At 43.6% G+C, this 25961-nt stretch overlaps 3 protein-coding genes across 12 annotated transcripts in view; 1 reads left to right on the forward strand and 2 right to left on the reverse strand.

Annotated features, from left to right (window-relative positions):
* Positions 1-1150, reverse strand: part of Anks1a (ankyrin repeat and sterile alpha motif domain containing 1A) — a 186949-nt gene extending 185799 nt beyond the window's left edge. For 4 of the 9 annotated variants that reach the window (XR_011372212.1, XM_070023927.1, XM_070023924.1 and 1 more), the window contains exon 1: positions 827-1149. Coding sequence is in view for 8 of the 9 variants with exons in the window: in XM_070023927.1 (XP_069880028.1) it covers positions 827-1032 (206 nt within the window). In the remaining variant the exon portion in view is untranslated. Of the gene's footprint in view, positions 1-826 lie in introns of all 9 variants that reach the window. The other 5 variants (XM_070023929.1, XM_070023926.1, XM_070023925.1 and 2 more) reach the window with 3 other exon arrangements.
* Positions 1151-2284: 1134 nt separating this feature from the next.
* Positions 2285-9790, forward strand: Taf11 (TATA-box binding protein associated factor 11). 2 transcript variants are annotated; one of them, XR_011372213.1, is made up of 6 exons: positions 2285-2711; positions 3990-4138; positions 7060-7147; positions 7472-7568; positions 9074-9254; positions 9388-9790. XR_011372213.1 is itself a non-coding variant. In XM_070023936.1 (5 exons), the coding sequence occupies exons 1-5, from the start codon at positions 2541-2543 to the stop codon at positions 9202-9204; spliced, it is 636 nt and encodes a 211-aa protein (XP_069880037.1). In that variant the 5' UTR covers positions 2285-2540; the 3' UTR covers positions 9205-9790. The 2 variants fall into 2 exon arrangements, 1 of the variants encoding a protein (XP_069880037.1); XM_070023936.1 differs by having other exon boundaries at positions 9074-9790.
* Positions 9791-10248: 458 nt separating this feature from the next.
* Positions 10249-25961, reverse strand: part of Bltp3a (bridge-like lipid transfer protein family member 3A) — a 46053-nt gene continuing 30340 nt past the window's right edge. Inside the window, exons 15-21 of the mRNA XM_070023937.1 lie at positions 24526-24722; positions 20394-20545; positions 20158-20308; positions 15927-16192; positions 15417-15525; positions 15223-15329; positions 10249-14826 (exon numbers count right to left, since the gene is read on the reverse strand). Of these exons, the coding sequence (XP_069880038.1) occupies positions 14701-14826; positions 15223-15329; positions 15417-15525; positions 15927-16192; positions 20158-20308; positions 20394-20545; positions 24526-24722 (1108 nt within the window). The 3' untranslated portion in view covers positions 10249-14700. The remainder of the gene's footprint in view (positions 14827-15222; positions 15330-15416; positions 15526-15926; positions 16193-20157; positions 20309-20393; positions 20546-24525; positions 24723-25961) is intronic.

Consider the following 25961-nt stretch of genomic DNA (forward strand, 5'->3'; position numbering starts at 1 on the left):
AAATGAACTTCCACTTCTTAAAAAACCTCAGCAGAACAAGGAAGGAAAACAGACTCTGAAAGCCCTGCTGAGCAAACACATTTTACTCACACAGTGGAAGCATCTCCAGTCTCCCTTTCAAGCCACACAAAAGTGATCTCTCTCCTTCCCCAAGCCTTGCAACCAATAAATTTAACATCGCAAAAACGTTGAAAACGCCTAGTTTCCTAAACACGTTATTTCTTCACGTGCAAGCGCCCCATGAAACCAGGCATATGCTATCTAGACGAATCCACCGAGACTATTAAGGAACAATTTAAACTTCAAGCACAAGAACGGCTCAAAGACGGACATTTCGAATGTGATAAATCCAGAAGCAATTTTAATTTAAACAAAAGCCCAATCCAACAGAGTCTGGTAGAAAATTCCAAGTTCGTAAGTGAAGGAAACCAACAGATTTTCCTGCAGGGCAGCCGCCAAAGGCTGCCCGACGTGGGAGTTTCTCGGGGAGGTGGGAAGACTTCGTATGTATTTGCTCGAAAGTGGCTTTTGTGAGAAGCGACAGCTGGCACCCTAGAGCGGGCAAGGGTGAAGCCGGGCTGTGCCATGCGGCGGAGGCTGCCACCTGGGCACTCCCACCATTCTTCGCAGTCGGGTCAGGACGCGAGACCGGCAGAGCCCGGCGCCGCGCACAGCCGCGCGCCCCCTCCGGACCCGCGCCCCGGGGCGCACCCCGAGCGAGCCCGCCCGCCCGCCCGCGGCTCGGAAGCCTCGGCCGGGATCCCGGGGGACCCAGGAGACCCGCGGGGGAGGCGGTCCCCGAGGCGGCCGGGCCCCGCGCACCCACCTGAGCAGACTGGAGAGGGGATGACTGGAACTGCCGAGGCCGCTGCCGCCGCCGCCGCCGCCGCCGCCGCCACCCGCGGAGCCGCCACCGCCGCCGCCGCCGCTGCCCCCGAAGCCTGAGGACAGGCGCTTCCCGGACAGCAGCTTCTCCACGGCCGGGAGGTGCCCGGTGCGGGCCGCCTCCAGCAGCTCCTGCTCCTTCCCCATCCCCAGGGTCACCACCCCCTGGACCCCCTCCCCGGGGCCGCCGCCGGTCTTGCACAGGCTCCCAAACTTTCCGTCTCCGGGCAACGCACCCCCCAGACCAGCCGGGGACACCACCCCCTCCCCCCTAGCTCTTCCCCCCCCCCGTACGGGCGCGTCACTTCCGGGATCCGGCGTCACGCGTCACCGCGCCCCTCGCCACGCCCCCTTGCCCACCTAGCTGGGCGGGGCTCCGCGGAGTTGCACAGGTGGACTTCGCGGTGCCCCGCCGGCTTCGGCGAGCCCGGGATCCACGCCATCTGCTGGGAGAGGAAACCGGGCTAGCTGTTCGCGCCTTCAGAAGCGCACTCCTTCCCCCAAAGGTTTTGGGGAGCTCGCGGGACTGGAAACAGGCTATGCAGGCAGGATAGAAACAAAGGAATTTGGTAATGCACGTCTACATTTCCAAGTCCATTCTTTAAGGATACATAAATTAGATTTGTAATGGGTGAGGGAGCCTAGCGCTGCGGAGATGAAGGGAGAAAAAAATTTAAATAGAAATCTTACTTCCAGTCTATGAAAAGACTTAAATGAAACAAACGTTCGAAAGAGACTTCCCTCAAGGTAGGATTTCTTTTTGGTAATATTCAACAAACTGATACATTTTTTTAAGTTATAAATGGAGAACTGGCAAATACCTATGTGTATTCTGTCCCTTGGTACTAGCCCTGTTCCTGACTGGAGGCAGGTGGTGGTCATAATTGAGTGAAATGGATAAATTCTGCTAAAACTATATGACTCCCCCCTCGCCTCGTTTAGATGCTTGCTATACACTTGAAAGGGAAATGCTACAGTTCCTTTATAAACAGAGCCTCGCGTCTCGGTGCACGTGAAATAGATGAGTAGCTGCTTGAACGTTTGTCAGCCCAAGGTGGTCTCATTCCAAGACCTCCAGCATACAGTGGTGTCCCCCAACTAAACTCGGGAGACTTAGTAGCCAGAGGCCAGTACCCACTCTAGAGGCTGAGGTAGAAGGATCGTGGTTCAAAGCCAGCCCTGGCAAGAAAGTCCGTGAAACTCCTTTATCTCCAATTTACCATCGAAAAGCCAAAAAGGAAATGGAGGTGTGGCTTAAGTGGTAGAGCGCCAGCTTTGAGCACAAAAGCTCAGAGACAGCGCCCACGTCTTGAATTTAAGCCCCCCCCCCCCGAGGGCGGGTAGGGTAAAGAGAGGGAGGGAGCTAGTTTAGGAGGTAAACTAACTAGGTAAACATTTCTAGAGAGGATGAAATGAACAAATAAAAAGCTGCGTTCCTCCAGAAAGAAAGCGTGTTTCCTAGAGCGGAGAATCAAAAAAATCAGCCAAATCGTTCGCGCGCGCCTCTAAACGGCCCCTCCGCGGAGCCGTAGGAATGATGTCATCACGGCGCGACCACAGGAAGTAAGTTTCGGGCTCCTCCGTGCGCGCTTCTCTGTACGGGACCCTCATCTCCACGTCCCGACCGAGCCGCGATTCCTCAGCTCCTTCCCGAGATGGACAATGGCGGGGAGTCGCCCGCAGACAAAAGTGGGGAGACTGGAGAGTCAGATGAGCCGACCGCTGCTCCCAGAGAGCCAGGGACTACGGACACCGATGGAGTACCTGAAGAAACGGACGGGGACGGAGACGCGGACCCGAAAGAGGCCGCAGCGGAGGAAGGCGAGGTAGGGACCGGGATGGTGAGCGGGGAGGAACTGTCCGGGTTCTGTCACGGCCTGCTCGCCCCGAATCCGGCCTTAGCGCCTCCTCCCAAACTGGTGAATTCTTTCTAAATCTGCAATCTCGAAAGAGATTCGGTTCCAGGGGCGAAATACTGATGTTTTTAATCCTCGCCTTTAGGGACTAAACCTTCTGACGAAATTTAAGTTAAGCCTCTCTTTTCCTGGTGAGGAAATTTAAGGTCTAATGTCATACTAAAACATACTGCCATCATTAAAACCCAAGATTGCGAGCACCCCTTTCGAGCTCAGCTTTTGTGTTTAAAGGTGGTTGAGTCCACCTAAAGGCAGATTTTGAAGAAGTTTGTTGTCAAATCTTGTTCTTAAGGTCTTGGGGCATTTAAACCCTACTAATGACTGGTTATGCTAATATTAAAACCGCAAACCTGTCAGTTTTACCACTTGAAGGACCCAGTATTGTTGCCTAGCCCTGCAACATTAATCTCAGCGTTATGGGTTCCATTTCTAGAGGTAGAGTCCTAGTCTTAGAGTGAGAATGCACTTGATCTTTTTATAGGTAATCAACTCTAGTAAAAGAGATCCTGTTGATCTAAAAGTCTGATTTGCTGGCTGATGGAGAGGACTTCGTTGTCATCCCTTAAAAAAAAAAAATAAGGTCCAAAGAGGAGGCCAGAGGAGAGTGGTTGTTTTGATCCTTGGCATTTCCTTGCCTTTGTAAACAGACACAGGAGCTGTGATAACCAGCTGGAAGATAGAATTATTTATTTTCTTTCGTAGCTAGGCTATAATACTCTCCCTTTAAGGGGCTTGGAAAGTGGCTCAGTGGTAGAGCACTTGCCTTGCATGCCTGAGGCCCTGGGTTCAATTCCTCAGCACCACATAAGCAAAAAGAAAAAAGCCAGAAGTGGTGCTGTGGCTCAAGTGGTAGAGTGCTAGCCTTGAGCTGAAGAGCTGAGGGACAGCACCCAGGCCCAGAGTTCAGGCCCACGACCGGACCCCCCCCAAAAAAAAGAAAGAAAAAAGCCGGAAGTGGTGCTGTGGCTCAAGTAGTAGAGCGCTAGCCTTGAGCTGAAGAGCTGAGGGACAGGGCCCAGGCCCAGAGTTAAGGCCCCACGACAGGACCCCAAAAAATAAAAAAATAAAAATAATCTTCCTGTAAGAGAAAGACTGTCTTACACTTCATGCTACATTAACTGCTTAGACCCAAAGCACTGCTCAATAGATTCTAAGCCAAATATACAACAGGATTTCTCATTTTTCCAGCTCAAGAGTCAGGATGCCTCAGATTTAACAGCAACTGAAAGGGAAGACACATCACTACTTACGCCTGCTGCCAAAAAGCTGAAAATAGATACCAAAGAAAAGAAAGAGAGGAAGCAAAAAGTGGATGAAGATGAGATTCAAAAGATGCAGTGAGTCACTTTCTGATTAGTCCCCATTTCGAGGCAAATTCACATTTTTTTTCTTTTGGCACTTAATTATTTGTCTTAAAATGAAGTGGCCAGGTCCACTGGCTCAAGCCTGTAATCCGAACTACTTGAGGTGGGGGAAGAATTGCAGTTCAAGGCCAAACCAGGCATAAAAGTTCATGAGACTCTATCCCAACCAATGGCTTGGTGCAGTGGTTTAAGTTTGTTAACCCAGCGGTGGTCTTGGGGCAGTGAATGCACCTGTCAATCCCTAGTGACATCAGAAAGCACAATTAGGATCACAGCTCTCGCCAGCCCAGACATAAAGCAAGACTCTACCTACCTTAAGAATAACCAAGGCAATTCTCACTAGACACCAGGTGCCAGTGGCTCTTACCTGTAATCCTAGCTACTCAGGAACCTGAGACCTAAGGATTGTTGTTTGAAGCCAGCCTAGACAGCAAAGTTTGTGAGACTCTTATCTCCAATTAAACATCAAAAAGCTAAAAGTAGAGTTGTGGCTGTGGTAGAGTGGTAGCCTTCAGCAAGAAAACTCAGGAAAACTCAGGCCCTGAGTTCAAGCCCCAGGGCTACATACAGACACGCATGCACAAATAGTAAATAGAGACATGACTCAAGTATTTAGGCCATTTCTTACCAAGGGTAAAGCCCTGAATTCAATCCCCAGTGCCCCAAAAAGGAAGAAAAAGAAAAATAGTATATTACAGAAAATACATTAGGAGGGGCTGGGAATGTGGCTTCGTGGTAGAGTGTTTGCCTAGCATGAATGAAGCCCTGGATTTGATTCCTCAATACCACATATGCAGAAAGAGCCAGAAGTGGCGCTGTGGCTCAAGTGGTAGAATGCCAGCCTTCAGCAAAAAGAAGCTCAGGGACAGTGTCCAGGCCGAGTTCAATCCCCAGGACTGACAAGGAAAGAAAGGAGGGAAGGGAAGGGAAAGGAAAGGAATTGGAGAAGGAGAAGGGGGAAGGGAAAGAAGGAGACAGTAGGTTATGTAAAATTAAAACATCTGGGTATGTCAGCAAATATGCCCATAAATTGTTCTTAATGGCTGCAGTGGATGTGGATGAACCAACCATAATTTTACCTATCACTGTCACTGCTCTTGTTGAACTTTGTTAGCTTTAAGTAGTTGTACAAAGGAGTTACCATTTAACAAATGAAAGTACCATGCATCTTGATTTATATCACTGCCCCCTATCTTTTTGTGTCGGTCCCAGGGCTTGCACAAAGAACATAGGCACTATCCATGAGCTTTTTTTTTTGGTCGGTTGTGGGGTTTGTACTCAGGGCCTGGCTACTGTCTCTGAGCTTCTTTGTGCTCAATGCTAGCATTCTACCAATTGAGCCACAGCTCCACTTCAGATTTTTGAGTGGCTAATTGGAGATAAAAGTCTCATTGGGGCAGAAAAGTCCCACCAGCTTTCAAACCTTGATCCTCAGATCTCAGTCTCCTGAGTAGCTAGGATTATAGAGGTGTGCTACTGGCACCAGGCTTGTCTCTGATCTTTTTAACTCAAGGCTAGTGCTCTGCCACTTGAGCCACAACTCCACCTCAGGCTTTTTGGTATTTAATTGGAGACAAGAATCTTAGACTTTCCAGCCTGGGCTGGCTTTGAACTACACTCCTCACATTTCAGCCTCCTGAGTAGCTAGAATTACATGTGTGAGCCATTGACACCCAGCCAGTATCACTTTTATCATTTTCCCATCCCTCCCAACCCTCAATTTTCCTAGTACATTCTGATGTATTTTGACACATCTCTGGACACTTGTCCTAATATAAACTCCTAGAGGGGCTGGGAAGGTGGCTCAGGGGTAGAGCGCTTGCCTTGCATACCTGAGGCCCTGGGTTCGATTCCTTAGCACCACATAAGCAAAAAGAAAAAAGCCGGAAGTGGCGAGTGTGGCTCAAGTGGTAGAGCACTAGCCTTGAGCTGAAGAGCTGAGGGACAGCGCCTAGGCCCAGAGTTCAGGCCCCACGACTGGACCCCCCCCCCAAAAAAAATAAACTGCTAGAACTGCATTGATTGCTAACTCAGTCATGTGAATATTTTTCAAAGGCTTTTTATACATATTTCTACATTTATGAAAAAATGTTATCTTGTTTTCATTGATCATTTTAATTTCCTTAGTTAATAGTGAATAATATTTATGGCCTTTGGTATTTTTTTTTAATTTCCCATTTGTATCCTTTGTTTTGTTTTTGTTAATACCAAGGCCTTGCACCCTTGGCTTGCTTGCTCACAGCTGGCACTCTACTCCTTGAGCCTCACCTCCAGCCCTGCGTTTTGCTGGGTATTTTGGAGATGGGAGTTTTGTGGACTTTTATGCCCTATATGGCTCTGAACTGTGATTCTCTGAATCTACACCTCCTGAGTAGCTTTTAGATATAAGCCACTGATACCCAAACTTTGTTCATTTTCTAGTTGGTTTGGGCCTTTTTATTTTTTTTTTAATAATTATACATTGAGTATTAATCACATTCTATATTTTTTGCAAATAATTTTTCTCTAAATCTGTTAATGTTCAAAACTCTGATTTAATGTAATTTTGTATTTACTATCAATTTGATATCAATTATATCAATACTGTAAGAATTTGAGCATCCAGCCGGGCGCCAGTGGCTCATGCCTTTAACCTAGCTACTCAGGAGGCAGAGATCTGAGGATAATGGTTCAAAGCGAGCCCGGGCAGAAAAATTCCATGAAACTTTTATCTCCAATAAACTACCAGAAAACTGGAAGTGGCACTGTAGCTCAAGTGGTAGAGCACTCGCCTTGAGCTAAATTGCTGAGGGACAGAGCTCAGGCCCAGAGTTCAAGTCCCACGACCAATTAAAAAAAAAAAAAAGAATTTGAGCGTCCATTTTTACTAACCAATTAATTACCTAATTGCCTAGAATCCTGGTTTCTTCGTTTTCTGAGGAGCAGCTGAACCGCTATGAAATGTATCGCCGGTCAGCTTTTCCTAAAGCAGCCATTAAAAGGGTAAGAATAAACCACCACACTTTATTTCCTGATCAGATACTGAAACTAAACCAGATTCTGTTTTGAAGCAAGATATTAAGCAAATCAGTAAATAATTTAGGTGGGAAAATAAAAATAACATCCTTCTTAATTTTCTGACCAATTCCAATTTGTATGCAAAGTATAGTATGAAACAAGCCATTATCCACTGGAATACTTAATCATCTTGGTTTCAGCATTTAGCCTTTAGGAAACTCTGCGTTAGTGCATACCGCACTTATTGGCACTACATTCCAAAATGAGTATTTTACCATCGTAATCACAAGTTTTTGTCTTTCTTTAAAGCTAATCCAGTCCATCACTGGCACATCTGTATCCCAGAATGTTGTTATTGCTATGTCTGGTATTTCCAAGGTTTTCGTCGGGGAGGTAGTGGAAGAAGGTGAGTAGTGGTTGTTGGTTACTTATGCTGGTCTGATTTTCAAGAATATCTACACCAAGGAACTTTCAAAAAGCACCTGTGAGAGTTCCCAGGTTCACTAGAAGCTGCTCATGTATTCAGAGAAGCATGACCATTATTTCTTGAAAGTTTCAATAGTGGAGGGCAAGGAAGCATTTAGGAAATTCTTTTTTCTCATTCCTTATTAGTATGGCTAACAAGTGTGATTTTGTGATTATCCCTGATATTGTTACCTCTAGGAACTGTCCACTCTGTCCATCAATAAAAAGCCTAGCTATGGGTCTAGGAAGGTAGCTCAGTGGTAGAGCGCTTGCCTGACATGCATGAGGCCCGGGGTTCGATTCCTCAGCACCACATAAGCAGAAAAAGCCAAAGTGGCACTGTGGCTCTAGCGGTTAGAGCGCTAGCCTTGAGCTGAAGAGCTGAGGGACAGTGCCCAGGCCCTACTACCGACCAAAAAAAAGGGGGGGGAGGCAAAAAAGCCTACCTACTTCCCATTAGTCACCTGTAGCTCATGAAATACTTTTCTTATGCAGAGATATGTTTTAAACTCTTACCTATAATAAAGTACCCTATGTGATTGCTAAAGCTAACATTCTCTTAAGAGGGGAAAATGGTGGTTTCAGTGGCTCACATCTATTAATCATAGCTATTCAGGAGACTGATATATGAGGAACATATTTCAAAGCCATCCAGGGCAAAAAAGTCCAGATTTATTTATTTTTCCAGTCCTGGGGCTTGCACTCTGGGCTTGGGCACCATCGCTGCCCTCTTCAGTTCAAGGTGAGTGCTCTGTCACTTGAGCTACAGCGCCACTTTCGGTTTTCTAGTTGTTTATTGGCGATAAGAGTCTCACAGACTTTTCTGCCCAGGCTGGCTTTGAACTGTGATCTTCAGATCTCAACCTCCTCAGTAGCTAGAATTACAGGCGTGAGCCACCAGCGCCCGGCTCCACAAGATTATTATCTCTAAAAAAATCTGGAAGTGGAGCTGTGACTCAAGTGGAATAGCACTAGCCTTAATCCAAAAAGCTCAGATACAGCACTCAGGCTGAATTCAAGCCCTAGGACTGGCAGGCACATACACAAACACAAATAGTAGGGTAATATTGTGGTTTCCTTATTACATTTAAAAAGCATTAACCACAATTTGTTGCCACTGGCTAACACCTCTCTTGGCTACTGAGGAGGCTGAGATCACAGCATTGAGATTCAAAGCTAACATGGGCAGAAAAGACTATCTCCAGTTAACCCAGAAAAAGCTTAAAGTGGAGGTATGGCTCAAGTGGTAGAGCAACTAGCTTGAACAACAACAACAAAAAATTAATCAAGAGCATGGGGCCCTTTGTTCAAGGCCCATTAGCAGCAAACAGACACACATATAGACATATAGAAAAGCATTAGCCAGAATTTTGAAATTCTGGATTTTGAAATTAAGGATTGTGGCTAATAAGTTATTGTGTGATATTTTTTCCTTTCCCTGTGCAGCCCTGGATGTGTGTGAGAAGTGGGGAGAAATGCCACCACTACAGCCCAAACACATGAGGGAGGCTGTTCGAAGGTTGAAGTCGAAGGGGCAGATCCCTAATTCAAAGCACAAGAAAATAATCTTCTTCTAGAACCAATCCTGGAAAGGCCCAATGCTGACAGGGGATGTCCTGGTGCTTCAGTAAGTAGCTGTCTTCTGAATATTCCATGGTGACAATTTTCATGTCTTTATCCAAACAAGTATTCATTGCACCTACAAGGCATACAGTCTATTTCAGATTTGTAATTAATTTTGGCCTCTTATGACATTTGAGGTATTTCAGTCTCTCAGCTCATTGGAAGAAGGTTCATGGATCTTCAGCATCTTTTAAACAGACGTGCTGCTTTCAGACAAAACCCTGAGAATTCTGATGGTGGTTTCCCATTGAAGCCTAAACTTGCTATTTAAAAAAAGAAAAAAAGTTATTACCTCTGGTTTTCAGTAGATGAAACAACCAGAAACTATCACTTGTGATACTTACCATGAAAGATATGATGATTAGTGAAATAATTTGTGCTTGTTAACACTAAAGAATTTTCTGTGACTTTTGATGATCATTAAACTTTTCCAACTTGATATATGTTATTCATTTTGTGTCTAGCTCGTTGGAACAGGGAGAAGGTGATCTTTTTTTAAAATGGTGTCCAAATAAAATTGCTCCTGGCTTTTTCATAAAATTTTGTGAGCTTTTCCTGTTTTCTGTGAGATGCATTAAAATTTTAATTCACACTAGGCACCGGTGGCTCATTCCTGTAATCCTAGCTACTCAGGAGGCTGAGAACTGAGGATCATGGTTCAAATCCAGCCTGGGCAGGAAAGTCTGTGAGACTTACCTCCAATTAACCACCAGAAAACTGGAAGTGGTGCTGAGACTCAAGTGGTAGAGTGCTAGCTTGAGCTGAAGAGCTCAGGGATACTGCCCAGGCCCAGAGTTCAAGCCCCACGACCAACAAAAAAATTCACAAATAAGCACTTCAAGCACTGGTTAAAACCATGAAAATCCTCAGCACTCAGAAGGCTGAGACAGGATGACAGCTCAGGGTCAGCCTGGGTTACATATCTAGACATTGTCTCAAAACACAAATAAAATTAAAAGTCACACATTTCAAATACTATAGATATACCACAGCCAATATTGTTTAATAAGTTTTAATTTGCCTTTTATCAAGTGGTTCACAGAACCAGTACACTCAGGGTTTGATTAGATATTGCAACATTAAGGTTCCCAATACTGGCCAGGATTCCAGTTCATTACATACATTCTCATTGTTTCCTCAAACAGAGGGAAATGGAGTGACCTTTCATTGACAGTGGTTAGCAGTAATAAGGCTACTGTACATAATTGGCAATCCTCCAGAAGTCATTCCCATATGTTGTTGCAGTGTCATAGAAATGTTTTGAAACTGTTCTCTTTTAAAGCTTCCTGAGCAGGTCTTAGAAAAAATTCCAGTTCTGTTTAGCACCCAAGTGGGGAAACAGCTTGGACTTACAAAGTTGGACAGATCTGATTTTTAGTATCTTTACATTAAAATTTATTGGCTTAGCCAATGGAGAAGACACTTCAGTGAGCATTTCACAAAGAAATGCTGTAAGACTCAGGCTAAGTCTTCACCAAAACTAATAAACTGACAAAAAAAAAAGGATATTCTCTGAGCAATAATAGGAACTTAATTCATGGGAACTTCACCTACTGCAATTGGGGGTACTGGATAAGGCTCAAACCAAATGAGAGGAAACTTAAGCATCTGTGTTGAAGCTTATTACCAATGCATCTCCTTTTGTTCCATGGGAGACCAATGCCCATTGAATGATAGCTACTACCAACACCTGCACCAAGGTGAATGCAACATTCCTATTCTGGCAGGTCAGGGAACAGCTATGCAAAAACTCCCATTTCTGAAAGGATGGTACATCACCAGACTCTCCAAAAGTGATAAATCACAGGACAGTAACTTTTACAGTTGTCACCAGATGTCATCATACTAGCTTGTGTACCAAAATTCACAATTTGACATACATACATGAATACATCCATGTGCATGTAAATGTAACCAAGTTCTCATACGGAAATACTTCCAATTACCTTCTTTTCTACCAGTAACTACATAAATGAGTTTTAAGTAAAAGCACTTAAGAGGTATGTGAGGGTTAAAGAATTTATCCCTCATCTATAATACATATCTTTCAGAACCATGGAAAAGGAGGAGTGAACTACAAAGTCAAAAGCAGCTATCATGTCAGAATCTACTTTTTCTTACATCAGAGACTTAGGTTAATTGTTCCAGTGAGTTGAAAAGAATTTTGAGATTGACAGCCATGTCTTCTGTCCAGTTAGATTTAACTCTAGTCCATACACACAAAAGCATAACCGGTACATGCATGTAAACAAAATCCAGATGACCATAGATGGCACGCCACTGTAAATGCTTCACAGCTGAAATGACAATGTGCAGTGGCTACAGGCTCGGAGAGGTAGCAGTGCTATCCTCCAGACGTTTCCTTGAGGTATGGTTATTTCTTGTTCAGTCTTACAGCTCCAAGGCAAAAAACAATTGTGGGGAGGGGAGTATACTACTATTTAATTCTAGTCTCCAATTTTACACTTAACCTGAAGATTACCACTTCATAATTCTTCATTGTGAAAAAATCCCCTCCATGAGTAATAATGAGATTATACAAGATGATTTTTTTATTAAAATCCATGGGATATTTACTACCCTACCACATTTCAAAAGGGAAGATTTCAAGACACAATGTCGCATAGACAAGAACTCAAGTTCAGAGAACCAGAAACGACAGCTCTGGCCATTAAGGGGTCTCCTTGATACCTACCAGATGGATTTCTATGAGTTTAAGGTAAGGCATACCAGGCAATGCCTAATAGGTGCTTTCTTTGCATGGAGGGATACAAGTAGAATATGGCGGGCAAGAAAGGAAGAGAATTGAATGTGATTTTAAATCAACTCAGGCGAGCCCAAGGTTGAATAATTCTATTTTCCAGCTAAAGGCTATCCCTCGTCTTTCCTCCTGTAAAAATATTAGAAATGTCACATTGAGAAGATGAGCAATCCATCGGTTCAACATGTTGCTTTTAAAAGCGCTAAGAGGCAGACTGGAGGACATATTTGCCCTCTTGGTTGTGTATCACCAAGCAACTCGTTTTAATTCTCTTGGGAGGCCATCATTTCAAATATTCCTCTTAAAATTCCCGTACCCATGTACAGTTTCCTAGAATACTTTTGTAGACAACAGACTCCTAGTTTCTGATTTGCTAAAGTACTTCCTTTTCCACAAGGTGGGAAGATAAAAGCCTAGAGCTAGGGTCCTTTTTCCCGACAAACACTCCCATCAGCTTTCATATTTGCAGAACAGCAGCTATATTTCAAAGACATAAAATACCTCTGCCTCCAGATCTCTTTTGCTGTTCTCTGGACCCTTGGTCCCTTTACCACATATTTGATGATGTTACTAGGTATACATCAGTAATTTAAATGTACTGGTTTTACATGAGATGCTGTCTTGTGTTGTCCACAGTACCCTGCCTGTTGGTTCCTAGAGGACAGTCAAACTTTTGGCTGGAGCAGCACATTGACCCCTCTTCCCTCTGTACAAAGCTTCCATGTCTTTCCTGAGTTCTAATAGCTTGCTGCCATAGTAGTTGATTACTCTTCCATAAATACATTACCATCTACTAGCTATGCTGAACCTCACTCATCAATTTCTGGGTATTCATAGTCCTGCTTCTGACCTTTCTTAGCTTATATGTTTTATCATCTTTATGTTGTTCCTTTCTTGACTTTTTATTTTTGTTTTATCTCTTCTGATTTGCTTGGGATTTAGAGATATTTGATGATGTTGTAAAATATTACTTTTTTAAGAATCTTAAAAGTTGAACTATGAACAGATTCTTAGGAAACATCCAGAGAGATGTTTTATTTTTTTCTAAGTCTAATTTTGTTTCCGAAGCCTGACAAATTTCCGCAATCCCATAGTAAATGTTTTAAAGGTTGCCTTTGTAAAAAGACTTGACAAAAGTCTGAATAAATTAGACCTATCTCTTCACAAATGCATGTTTCTTTTTAACCTCCAAAAAACTAGAGGATAGCTAGACATGGTGATGCATGCCTATAATCCCAACCTTTGGGAGGCTGAGGCAGAAAAAATATCAAGTTTGAAGCCAGCCTGGGCTGCTTGGCAAGACTTTTATCTCAGACACACACATGAGCACACACAGCTGGGGATGAGGCTCAACTGGAAGACTGCTTGGCTAGCAAGCATGAGGCCCTGAGTTCAAACTCAAGTACCATCAAAAAAAAAAAAAAAGAACAAAAACCAAGTATACAAGTCAAGCATGATTTTTTTTTCATAAAATCACACTTTTTCTTTTAAAAGGTCATGTACAATTAAGACTTCAATGACATCATCAACTTATTGTTTTGTCATCTTGCCAAGCCAAGGTGAGTTAGCTGATGAACTTCTGTGTGCCACCAAGCAGTATGGGTAAAAGAAGAGTCTGGAAAGTTAGCTAAGAAAGAAAGCTAAGGCAAGGGAGAAAATGTAGATTAGAAGGGGTTTGTTTTTACTTTAGTTAAAAGTACATGATTTTAAAAAGCCACAGTAACAGGAATGAGAGACAACAGGCTGACATGTTTATGTTGAAGTTTAAAACACACAGCACCCAAACCACCAAGTGCTGAGGGTGAGCACTGGCAAAAAAATCACAGTGCTGGGAAAGCAGATGACCAGGAACCCAGGGAGACAGAGGAAGTGGCCTTTCAGGGACAGCTGTGGAGGACATGGGCATAACTTGTAGGAGCTCAGAATTGAGCTCCCTACTGATTCCTACCACAATATGCCTTCAGCCACCTCAGATTAAGTTGTTTTTTTCCTTGAGTTGAATTTCAAATAAATTATGTTACAGAAGGGAAAGATGATATGGCTGAGTCACAACTGTTAACTTTCTCCCATAGCATCATGATGAAATTACAACAGAATGGAAGCTTGACCTGAAATACCTGACTGGCATACCAGCCAAGTAAGGGCCTGGTTCCCATTACAAACCAGGCAGAGTCCAGCAATCTCTTATTCTGTGCTCCTCCTGTTCCCACCCCTTTGCTTAGCTATTTCCTGTCCTCCTCCACTAGCCTGGCTAAAAGTCAGGCCAAAGACTTTTCAGGTCTGCTGCAGGAAGTTCTATGTCATGGAATCTGGTGGCTGTGTGCATCACTGAAATGGCTTCTGCCATTTGTTCTCACGGGGCATTAAGGGAACCAAAGATCTCTGCTACAAAACAAGATAAAATGGCCCTACCATGTGAAAATTCCACCTAGTATGCAGAGGACCTAAAGGCCTTATACAGCCAAGACAGGATGCTGAGCCACATATAAAGCTACCCCTATTTTCTAGGATGTGGTCCTGCGTTGCTCTATTGTCCATCCTGTTAGAACAGTGAGTGGAAAGCACACAACAAGTTAAAGTGCACACTCTCAGCCCCTCTGGCACCCACAACAGACAGTGCCCTCTGTGCTAGATGGTGCTATTGCTGGTGATCTCTTCTCTCCTTGGCACAGATGGCAGAGCCATGCTGTCAGAGCTCAAAGAGGGGGTTATATTTCCTAATCTCCTGGAGAAGTCTTTCTTTGTCCTGGTTGGCACTGGCCAATGCTTGTTTAGTCTCTGTGAGTTCTTTTTGTAGGGTAGGCAGTTCTTTCACCTAAGGAGCAATAAAGTTCACAGTTAGCAAACATGGTAATACCATCTGGCAACAACATCCAGAGAAGGGGAACAAGGAGGAAGAACTCAACAGGTCAGGTCAATGATCAAGAGAATTGAACCAGACCTTTCCAAGAGCCTAACTGCCCTTCGGATTTCCTCAGTATAGGGATCACAATAGGTGGAGAATGTGAGCAGCAGCCACTCAGCACCAGCTATGGCTTACATCCTCCAGACAGCACCTTCAGAAGCTGCTGTTATGGGTCAGGAGGCCAAACCACACAGGTCACACAATGGGAAAGTAGCCTTTTCAGCCCTCCAGGGTTTTTTTTTAAATTAGCTTTCACAATTGTAGCCCCTAAGCTTTTAGGAAGATACAGTTCCATTACATTCTCACCTGCTGTCCGAAAACCTCTTCTGTGGGCATGAGGAACACCTGTTCTTTTGCAGAATGGCTCTTTTCACCTTTAGGAATTTCTACCAATGGTCTATCCTGAGCAGCACCTGGAAAAAAAGGCAAAGTTCAAATTAACAAAACTGCTACTCACAAGATAAAAAAGGCAGAGAGGCCAGGAGGCCAATGACACTCACCACTGATGTGGAATACACCGTCATCACTCCGCCTTAGCACAATGTGCTCCATGGCCACCGTGATAGGGACAGGGCCAGGAGACGTTGGATAGATTGGGGGGATATCATCCTGAGGAAAGAGGAAAACTATATGATGTCCTCCTTCCAGCTCAGGGCAATGCAGATAACAAACCAGCTTCCCCCACTCAACTTGAAGCAGTTGTATGCCACTGGTTCTCCACACGTCTGCATAATTAAATGTCTCCCATTTTAAAGATGCCAGGGCCAGACAACCTAAGGGCTTGCACATGAGTTTGCTGCATGCCAAATTCAGTGTCAGGTTAGGAACAAGGTTTCCTTACCCAACCAAGCCTTTTAATCCACACATTTATGTGCCCCTAAACACTGGCAGAGAAAACTAATATTTTCTCATTTGATCTTTGCTGAATATTACCATGATAATAGGCTAACAATTGTGGTACTAGAATTTCAGGCTTGAGAAAACTAGACAAAAACCAAGGACTCTCTCACCTTTAGAGTAATACTGGAGTTCAGGAGCTCTATTTGCATGGGGACCACCACTGGGACTTCCTCATCCTCCAAGAAGGGCCCCAGACCATTGAGCACTGAAGTGAGCATCTCAAGGTCACAGCCCTGAAGGGAGAAATTCAGGAAGCCATTTTGTGTGGCCAGTGGGGAGTGAACAGCTGCACCAGGGCCCACTTCGAAGCGAAGGCGCACAGCTGGCCTGCTATGACAGCCAGTCTTCAAATTTGAGGATTCCTGGAAGCTTGCACCTTTAAGAAAGACAAAGAAAATAAGTCAACACAAGAACTATTTTGAGCACTTTACATATATATTGTATATTCATAATGACACTGTGGTCAAAAGGATTATCATCATATTCATTTTATCTGCCCATTAAAGAATTTAAAGGCAGAAAAACATTTAAAACAGATAGAGCAAAGCCACAAAAGTAATGACATTCTCTATTCAAAGAGGGGCTTGAAAGAACAGTCCAATGGAGTCCTTTCAGAGGGTGATTTTTGTAGTACTGAATTCCTCCCATACCTCCTCCCTTGGGCTCTGTGCTGATGGCTTCATGCCTGTGCCACCTGGGCTCTTTTAATTGGGTAGACTCCCATTTGAGCAGGAATCCAGGCACTATGGGAACGAGAAGCACCATGACGGGCCACATGTCATCTGTCCTCTGTTATGTCCACTGCTTTTTTTTTTTTTTTGGTCCAGTCGTGGGGCCTGAACTCTGGGCCTGGGCACTGTCCCTCAGCTCTTCAGCTCAAAGCTAGTGCTCTACCACTTGAGCCACAGCGCCACTTCCGGCTTTTTTCTGTTTGCTTATGTAGTGCTGAGGAATCGAACCCAGGGCCTCACGCATGCAAGGCAAGCGCTCTACCACTGAGCCACCCTCCCAGCCCATGTCCACCACTTTTTATCTTATCTACTTTAAGTTCCAAAATTCTTTCCCTCAGAACCAAGTCACAGAAAATAACTTGCCCAAAGTGACACAATGGTAAGACACAAACCCAGGTAATCTGGCTTCAAAATCCATGAAGCTACTTTGCTATAATGCCTCCCAAGTTGGAAGAGAGAAGGACCAACAAAAAGCTGGCCTTCGGGGCTGGGAAGGTTGGCTCAGTGGTAGAGTGCTTGCCTTGCATGCCTGAGGCCCTGGGTTCGATTCCTCAGCACCACATAAGCAAAAGAAAAAAGCCAGGAGTGGTGCTGTGGCTCAAGTGGTAGAGCACTGGCCTTGAGCTGAAGAGCTGAGGGACAGCGCCCAGGCCCAGAGTTCAGGCCCCACGACTGGACCCCCCCCAAAAAAAAAAAGCTGGCCTTCAACTAGAAATGTGGTTCAAGTGGTAGAGAGCCTGTCAAGTAAACCAGAGGCCCTTAGTTCAAACCACAGAAGGAAGGAGTTGGGGAGGGTGGGGGTCTTTGCTCTGAATTTGAGGCGCTATATATTAGCCAAGGGAAAGCTTTTTTTTGGTCAGTTGTGGGGCTTGAACTCAGAGCCTGGGTGCTGTCCCTGAGCCTCATTGTACTCAAGGGTAGTACTCTATCACTTGAGCCACAACTCCACTTCCAGTTTTTGAGTAGTTAATTAGAGATAAGTGTCTCACAGGGACTTTTCTGCCCAGGCTGGCTTCAAACTGTGCTCCTCAGATCTCATAGTCCTGAGTACCTAGGATTACAGGCATTATCCACTGCCACCTGGCCAGGAAAGCTCTTAAAACATAGAACCCTCACTGATCCTAGCTACTTAGACAGAGACAAGAAAAACAGAGTATAAAATCAGCCCAAACAAAATTAACAAGACTCTCAAAAACAAAATACAAGCTAGGCACTGGTGGTTGATGCCTGTAATTCTAGCTACTTAGGCGACTGAGATGTGAGGATCATAGTTCAAAGACAGCCCAAGCAGGAAAATCTATGTGACTCTTATCTCCAATAAGACTTTAAAAAAAAACATAAGAAAGCAAAATGTAGTATATTTAAATAGTCGTATAACTTAATTATAGGTAACTAAACACAATACAGAATAGAAGCAAATCATAGCCAGGCACAGGTGGCTCATGCCTATCATCCTAGCTACTCAAGAGTCTGTCACAAGGATTTCAAGATAAAGAATTTTCTGCTTGCAGCAGGAAGTCGATGAGACAAGTCTTATCACCAGTTAACCATACAAATCAGTGGAGCTGTGGCTCAGCCTTGAGCAAAAATGCTAAAGGACAATTCCCACATCCCCTGAGTTCAAGCCCCAATACATGCACCAAAAAAAAAAAAAAGGAAAGCCAGGTGTCAGTGGCTCATTCCTTTAATCCTAGCTACTTAGGAGTCTAAGATCTGAGCATCAAGGTTCAAAGCCAGCCCAGGCAGGAAAGTCTGTGAAACTCTTATCTCCAATTAATCACCAGAAAACCAGAAGTGGCGCTGTGGCTCAAGTGGTAGAGTACTTGCCTTAAGTTGAAGAGGTGAGGGACAGAGCCCAGGCCCAGAATTCAAGTCCCACGACCGAACAAAAAAAAAAGGAAAGGAAAGGAAGAAAAAGGAAGGAAGAGAGGGAGAAAGGAGGAAGGGGAAGACGAGAAGCAAATCACAAAACAATACAAACTATAATTACATTTAGAAAACTCAAAAACCTACAAAGCAAAATAATATGACAAAAACAGATGTGGAAAACCAGGCACAGGTGGCTCGTCTCTAATCCTAGCTACTCAGGAAACTGAGATCTAACTATCTGAGGTTCTAAGCCAGCCTGGGCAGACAAATCCAAGTAACCAGCAAACAGCCAGAAGTGGAGGTGTAGCTCAAGAGGTAGAGCACCAATCATGAGTGAAAAACCTGAGCAAGGCTCTGAGTTCAAGTACTAGCACAAAAAAAAAAAATTACAAAATAAAGCAAGAGAATGATAGCACAAAATTCAGCAGTGTTTAGGATCAGGATAGAACAGGGAAGGATCAGTAGGAAGAGTGATATGACTTCAAGGGTAACTATGCTGCTGTATATATTAGACTGGTAGCTATGTGTGTTTGGTGGTGGCGGTGGTGGTGGTGGGTTACATTTATTTTACAAGTATTCTTAAGTATCTGTTCTATCTTTAAAGATAATTTTTAAATAAAGCCTGTAACGGAAGACCAGATTTTCCCATCTTTTTTTTTTTTTTTTTTTTGTTGATTGGTTGGTTGTGAGGCTTGAACTCTGGACCATGGCGCTGTCCCTCAGCTCTTCAGCTCATGTCTAGCACTCTACCACTTGAGCCACAGCGCCATTTCTGGTTTTCTGATGGTTTACTGGAGGTAAGAGTCTCACGGACTTTCCTGCCTGGGCTGGCTTTGAACCTTGATGCTCAGATCTTAGACTCCTGAGTAGCTCTGATTAAAGGAGTGAGCCACTGACATCTGGCTTTCCTTTTTTTGTTTTTTTTGTTTGTTTTTTTTTTGGTGCATGTATTGGGGCTTGAACTCGGGGGGTGTGGGAATTGTCCTTTAGCATTTTTTATTTTATTTTTTATTTTTTTTATTTTTTTTAATTTTTTTTGGGTCCAGTCGTGGGGCCTGAACTCTGGGCCTGGGCGCTGTCCCTCAGCTCTTCAGCTCAAGGCCAGTGCTCTACCACTTGAGCCACAGCACCACTCCTGGCTTTTTTCTTTTGCTTATGTGGTGCTGAGGAATCGAACCCAGGGCCTCATGAATGCAAGGCAAGCACTCTACCACTGAGCCACCTTCCCAGCCCTCCTTTAGCATTTTTTGCTCAAGGCTAAGCCACAGCTCACAGACATTCCTGTCCAAGCTGGCTTTGAACTGCGATCCTCAGATCTCAGCCTCCTGAGTAGCTAGGATTATAGGCATAAGCCACCAGTGCACAGCATTCCCATCATTTTTTTAAAATATAAATGATAATTCCTACCAAAGAAATGAATCTGAATTACAGAGGACCCCTGATTAAAGAGTTTTCTGTTAGCAGCCATACAAACAAAGGAATGGACACTATCCTCACATAAACCCAGGAGTCACTGGCCAGTGAGATGGGAGACTGGCCAGTGAATTCAAAACCCCAGAAAAAGCTATGAGAGGCTCCCTGTAGGAAAGAGGCTTTATTGGAGATTCTCTTCTCCCAGGGGCTGCTACGAGAAAGATTTAAGGGCTTGACACTAAAGCAGCTGCCCTTAGGACACAGGAACCAGTACCAGTTAATCCTGGCTGCCCTCAGATAAATCCCATCACATGGCCACCATTCTCACCTGGGCATTGTCCGTGCAGAAACTGCCAGAGTCCTACCGTACCCAGCTGCTGCAAGGTTAGGTCCTCTGCTTGCAAGGCTACATTCAGGTCCTCACCACGTACCTCAATCCCAAAAGACACTTCATTCACCTTCAAGACCAAAACTGAGACCTGTCAAAGAAGAGTTCTTAGTGCCAAGTCTCAAACATCCAGCCCAGAGCCTACCTCCTGCCCAGAAGAAAGTAGAGCAGCTGACCGGGTGAAGATCAAGGTGGCCAGGGGGTGAAACTGAACTGTTGGCTGCTGGGGACCCTTGGCCACAACTATCTATAACAGGGCTCGTGTCACCACCAGCATCATTCAGGACACTTGGCAAAGATCCTGGTAGACCAGATTCTGGACCAGACTCTGCATGAAAAACATAACAAAAGAGTTAAGAAGTAAAAACAACAAGAACAAAAAAAAAACCTGTTCAAATCCAATGTCTAAAAACAATGGCAACTGTGAAAACAAATATGACATTAGTAAGACAACTGGAAATTTGAAGACTAGATATTTGGTGAATTTAAGGAATTATAGATTTTTAAATGTATAATAATGGTATTTGGTCACATTTAATAAAAACTGTCCAGGGAAGGGACCCAACTGTCCACTGGTAGATGAATAGATAAATGAAATGTAGTATGTCCATACAATGGAACAGTACTCAGCCTTAAAATATAAGAGGATTCTGACAATACTAAAAAAATTGTGGAATATAAGACATAGACTATAGTCTAGCATAATATATATTACAGTACAATAAATTAGTCACAAAAGGATGAACACTATATATGACTCCACTTAAACTCACAAAATTTACAGACAGAAAGCAGAAGAGTGAATGTGGAGGGCTGAGGGGCACAGGAGTGAAGAGCTGGTGTTCAGTATTGTGAGATAAAAAGTCAGGAAGAGGCTGGGAATGAGGCTTAGTGGTAAAGTGCTTGCCTATCATGCATGAAGTTCAACTTCATGCATGGGTTCAACTTCTTAGTACCACATAAACAGAAAAAGCTGGAAGTGGTACTGTGGCTCAAGTGGTAGGGTGCTAGCCTTGAGCTGAAGAGCTGAGGGACAGTTCCCAGGCCCAGAGTTTAGGCCCCACGACCAGACCCAAAAAAAAAAAAAATTAGAAAATATTCAGATAGAATGAGGAAGTGGTACTGTGGCTCCAAGTGGTAGAGTGTTAGCCTTGAGCAAACATTTTAGCCAGCCAGCCTGAGCTACCCTGTCTAAAAAAAGAAGTTTGTGCCAGGTGCCAGTGGCTTACATCCATAAATCCTAGCTACTCAGGAGGCTGAGATCTGAGGATTATAGTTAGAAGCCAGCCCAGGCAGGGAAGTTTATGAGACTCTTTTCACCAATTAATCACAGAAAAAGCCAGACGTGGTGCTGTGGCTCAAGTAGTAGGGTGCTAGCCTTGAGAAAAAGGAGCTCACAGATAGCACCCAGGCTCAGATGACCAGTCATAGGACCAGCCAAAAAAAAAAAAAAGTTTGTGTTTCCCAGCAAAGAATAACTGAAAATATTCAGATAAAATTTAGAAAATAGGGGCTGGGAAGTTGGCTCAGTGGTAGAGCGCTTGCCTTGCATGCATGAGGCCCTGGGTCGATTCCTCAGCACTACATAAGCAAAAAGAAAAAAAGCCGGAAATGGCACTGTGGCTCAAGTGGTAGAGTGCTAGCCTTGAGCTGAAGAACAGAGGGACAATTCCCAGGCCCAGAGTTCAGGCCCCACAACCAGACCCAAAAAAAAAAGAAAAAAAAAGAAAATATTCAGATAGAATGAGGAAGTGGTACTGTGGTTCCAAGTGGTAGAGTGTTAGCCTTGAGCAAAACATCTCAGGGACAGTACCCAGGTCCTGAGTTCAAGCCCCACACCCAACAAAATAATAATAATAATAATAATTAAATATTTGTCCAAGAACTGGTGGCTTACACATGTAATCCTAGCTACTTAGGAGACAGATCTGAGAATCACAGTTCAAAGCCCAGGCAAGAAAGTGTGTTACTAAGCTGGGCGCCGGTGGCTCACGCTTGTAATCCTAGCTACTCAGGAGACTGAGATCTAAAGATCTCGGTTCAAAGCCAGCCCAGGCAGGAAACTCCAAGAGACTCTTACCTTCAATAAACCACTGGAAAACCGGAAGTGACGCTGTGGCTCAAGTGGTAGAGAGCTCGCCTTGAGCTGAAGAGTGCAGGGACAGCACTCAAGCCCAAAGTTCAAGCCCCAAGACTGACCCAAAAAAAAAAGTCCGTTAGTCTTATCTCTAGTGAACCACCAGAAAACTGGAAGTAGCACTGTGACCCAAAGTGTTAAAGCCTAAGCCTTGAGCAAAAGTGCTCAGGGACAGTACCCAGGCCCTAAGTATACGCCTCATGACTGAAAAAAAAAAAGACAGAATATGTTTTACATGAACATGTACAGCACATCTATATCCTATCACTCCAGAGACTAAGGCAGTGGAGAGCAGTTTAAGGCCAATGACACCATTTTTAAAAATAAAAATGGCATGTTTGGGATTTGTTTCAAGGTAAAATGGGATGAAGAGAAGTAGGCAATGGTGTACATATGAAATATGAATGTCTATAAGTTAATGTTGAAATTTGGTAACATGTATGAGGATTCACTACTGGATTCTATCTTCTCTAGTTGGAGTAAGTAGTTCAAGTTTTACATACAAAATTTAAAGAATAATTTTTTTAAAACATAGGTACACTCCACCCAGCTTAAGACATAGTGCATTGTCTTACTGAAGTCACAATAAATTCTCGACTCACACCTGTCAGAGTATCAATAAGAACATGGGCACCGGTGGCTTACGCCTATAGTCCTAGCTACTCAAGACACTGAGATCTGAGGATTACAGTTCAAAGCCAGCCCTGGCAGGAAAGTCCATAAGACTCTTACCTCCAATTAACCACCAGAAAACCGGAAGTGGTGCTGTGGCTCAAACTGGTAGAGCACTAGCCTTGAGCAAAAAAAGCTCAGGGTCAGTGCCAGGCCCTGAATTCCCCACAATGGGGCGGGGGGGGGGGGGGGGGAGTAGGGGAGGGAGGGGAGAACACAGGTGTTCTCAAGGATGTAGAGATGTAGGGACACCTAGAACAATGTGGGTGAAGAGATGTAAATCAACAGTCACTATGGAAATCAATATGATAGCTCTTCAAAAGACTAAAAGTGTTACCACATGATCTAGCAAGCCCTCCTCTGGATATGTAGCTAAGGAAATTATATTAGTATACCTGTAGATACACCTGCACTCATGTTCACTGTAGCACTTAATTCCCAAGTTGCAGAATCAACCTACATATGTCAACCTACATAATAGGTAGATGATAAAAACATGATGTATACTCACATTGAAACACTACTTAGCCTTTAAAAACAAGGAAATCCTGATGTTTAGGATAATATGGATGAACCTAGAGGACTCTGTGCTAATAAATGACCTAGATACAGAAAGGCAAAAATCCAATCACTTATGCATGAAATCTGAAACAATCAAACACAAAAAGCAGAATGGTGGTTACCAGGGGCTGGGGAGTGAAAGGAATGGAGAGATGTTGGTCAAAGGGTACAATGGTTCAGCTAGAAAGGAAGAATAAATGGTAAATATTTGAGATAATGGATATGTTATTTAGCTTGACTTTACAATTCTACATTGCTCATCATATCATTTTCTATCTTGTAAACACACAGGATTATAATTTGTCAGTATTCAATTAAAAAAAGGAAGGCGCTGAGAGTGTAGCTCAGTGATAGATCATTTGTCAGCACGCTCACGGCCTGGGTTGGAGTCCCCAGCAAGAAAGGAAAGAAAGAAAAGGAAAGGGGAGGGGGGAGGGAGGAAAGGAAGAAAAAAGAGGGAGGGAGGAAGAATTCTCTTTTTAGATACTCTCAAGTTATCTTGAAACTTTAAACTTTAAAAATTTTCCATTTCATAATATAAAAGAACCTGTGTAATTCCAGAGGTGATTGATTTAATTCCTAGAAGTTATTCATTTTATCTATACACAAAAATATCTAAATAACTTTCTGACAATACAGGCAAAACCAAAAATGAACCCCAGAAAATAAACTACTGACACCAAAGACAACATTAAACCTATTTCCATAAATACACAGATGTAAGGCTACTACTTTCTCCTTTAGTTGGGATCTCATTCTATGCTAAAAGTCAAGTATTAGCCAATAACCTAGAAAATGTCAAGATAAAGTCAAAGCCACATTCTACTGAATTCTCGCTCTCTTTTTATCTCTATTATCAAGTCTCAGCTCCTCTTGAATCCTAGCTTGAGTATTGGCACAGAGACTTTTTGGACTTCTGTAGCTTTGTTCCCACATACCAGACTCCAAGAGCATCACAAAGCTATCACTGCCATCACTGTCCACTGAAATCCTGTCTTCAGGGCCACTGCTATCCAATGAGACGCCATCAAATGACTGCTGAGATACTGTCCTCTTCATGGAGAAAAATCGGAGTCGGGCAGCACCTCCACTCACTGGGGCTGCCACTCCTTCATCTGTCTTGGCCATAGGCTCCCTATTTAAAAAAACACACACAAAAAAAACAAAAACAAAAAAAAAACAAACAGAAAATAAAATGTACAAATGTGGCTTTGAAAACATTTTGTTCCTATCTCCAGGCAATACACCTCCCAACTCAAACACAAATGTGAACATAAATTTGGCTTTCCTCTGTTGCCTATTGTAAAGGATGAAATTCTTTTCAACCACAAAAGAGAACATCAGGCTGGACACTGGTAATTTATGCCTGTAATCCTAGTTACTCAAAGGCTGACATCTGAGGATCTCTGTTTAAAGCCAGGCTGGGCAGGAAAGTCTAGGAGATTCTTATCTCCAAACTACCACCAAGAAGCTGAAAGTGGAACTGTGACTAAAGTGTACAGCACACCCAAGCCCTGAGTTCAAGCCTCAGGACCAGCACAAAAAAAGGAGACCAGTTACCAACATCCTGGGTGGAAGCTGATGGTACTACAGTCATCCTGTGTGCTCCGGGCAAGAATGCAGAAGAGAGAAAATAATGAGAAGGACATGCTATGTCTCAAAGAATTTATAATCTAAGATTTACACACATATGAGAATAAATCATACCTGCCATAAAAGAAAGGCTAAGTAAAAGAACAAGAAGATAAAAAACAGTTTTGTGAAAGTGATAAGTACAGGGCATTCTACCTGGGGGAGGTGGAGAGGGGATAGCAGGAACAGAGGCACAGAGTCACAAAGTGAGACTAGAAAGTAGCTCAGGCTAGCTCTAGTGGGTTTCATTGAAGAGAGCAAAGGAAATGAAAGAAACTCGGTTGGGTATTGGATACCAGACAGGAAAGGGGAGACTAATGAAGGTGAATGAGGATGAATGTGCTCAAAGAAGTTTATTTGCATATAGAGCAATAAAAATGGTTATAATTGTCTTAGAGAGATAGGTATGGGTGAATAGTAGAGGAAGCGAGTTTGATCAGGATACATGGTATAATTGTATGGAATGTCACAATGAAACACCCCCTCTTGTAAAACAAATGTATGTTAATTTTAAAACACAAATTCCAAAAATATGCTGAAAATGAACTCACTAGCAACTTTAACTGCCATGGGAGTACAGATGGACTGAAAAGAGACCACCAGATTGGGTATTAGAAAGTCATTATTGAGGGGCTGGGAAGGTGGCTCAGTGGTAGAGCGCTTGCCTTGCATGCATGAAGCCCTGGGTTCAATTCCTCAGCACCACATAAGCAAAAAGAAAAAAGCCGGAAGTGGAGCTGTG

The sequence above is a fragment of the Dipodomys merriami genome, unplaced genomic scaffold (genome assembly GCF_024711535.1).
Source record: "Dipodomys merriami isolate MVZ:Mamm:240054 unplaced genomic scaffold, mDipMer1.0.p SCAF_16, whole genome shotgun sequence".
Taxonomy (NCBI): domain Eukaryota; kingdom Metazoa; phylum Chordata; class Mammalia; order Rodentia; family Heteromyidae; genus Dipodomys; species Dipodomys merriami.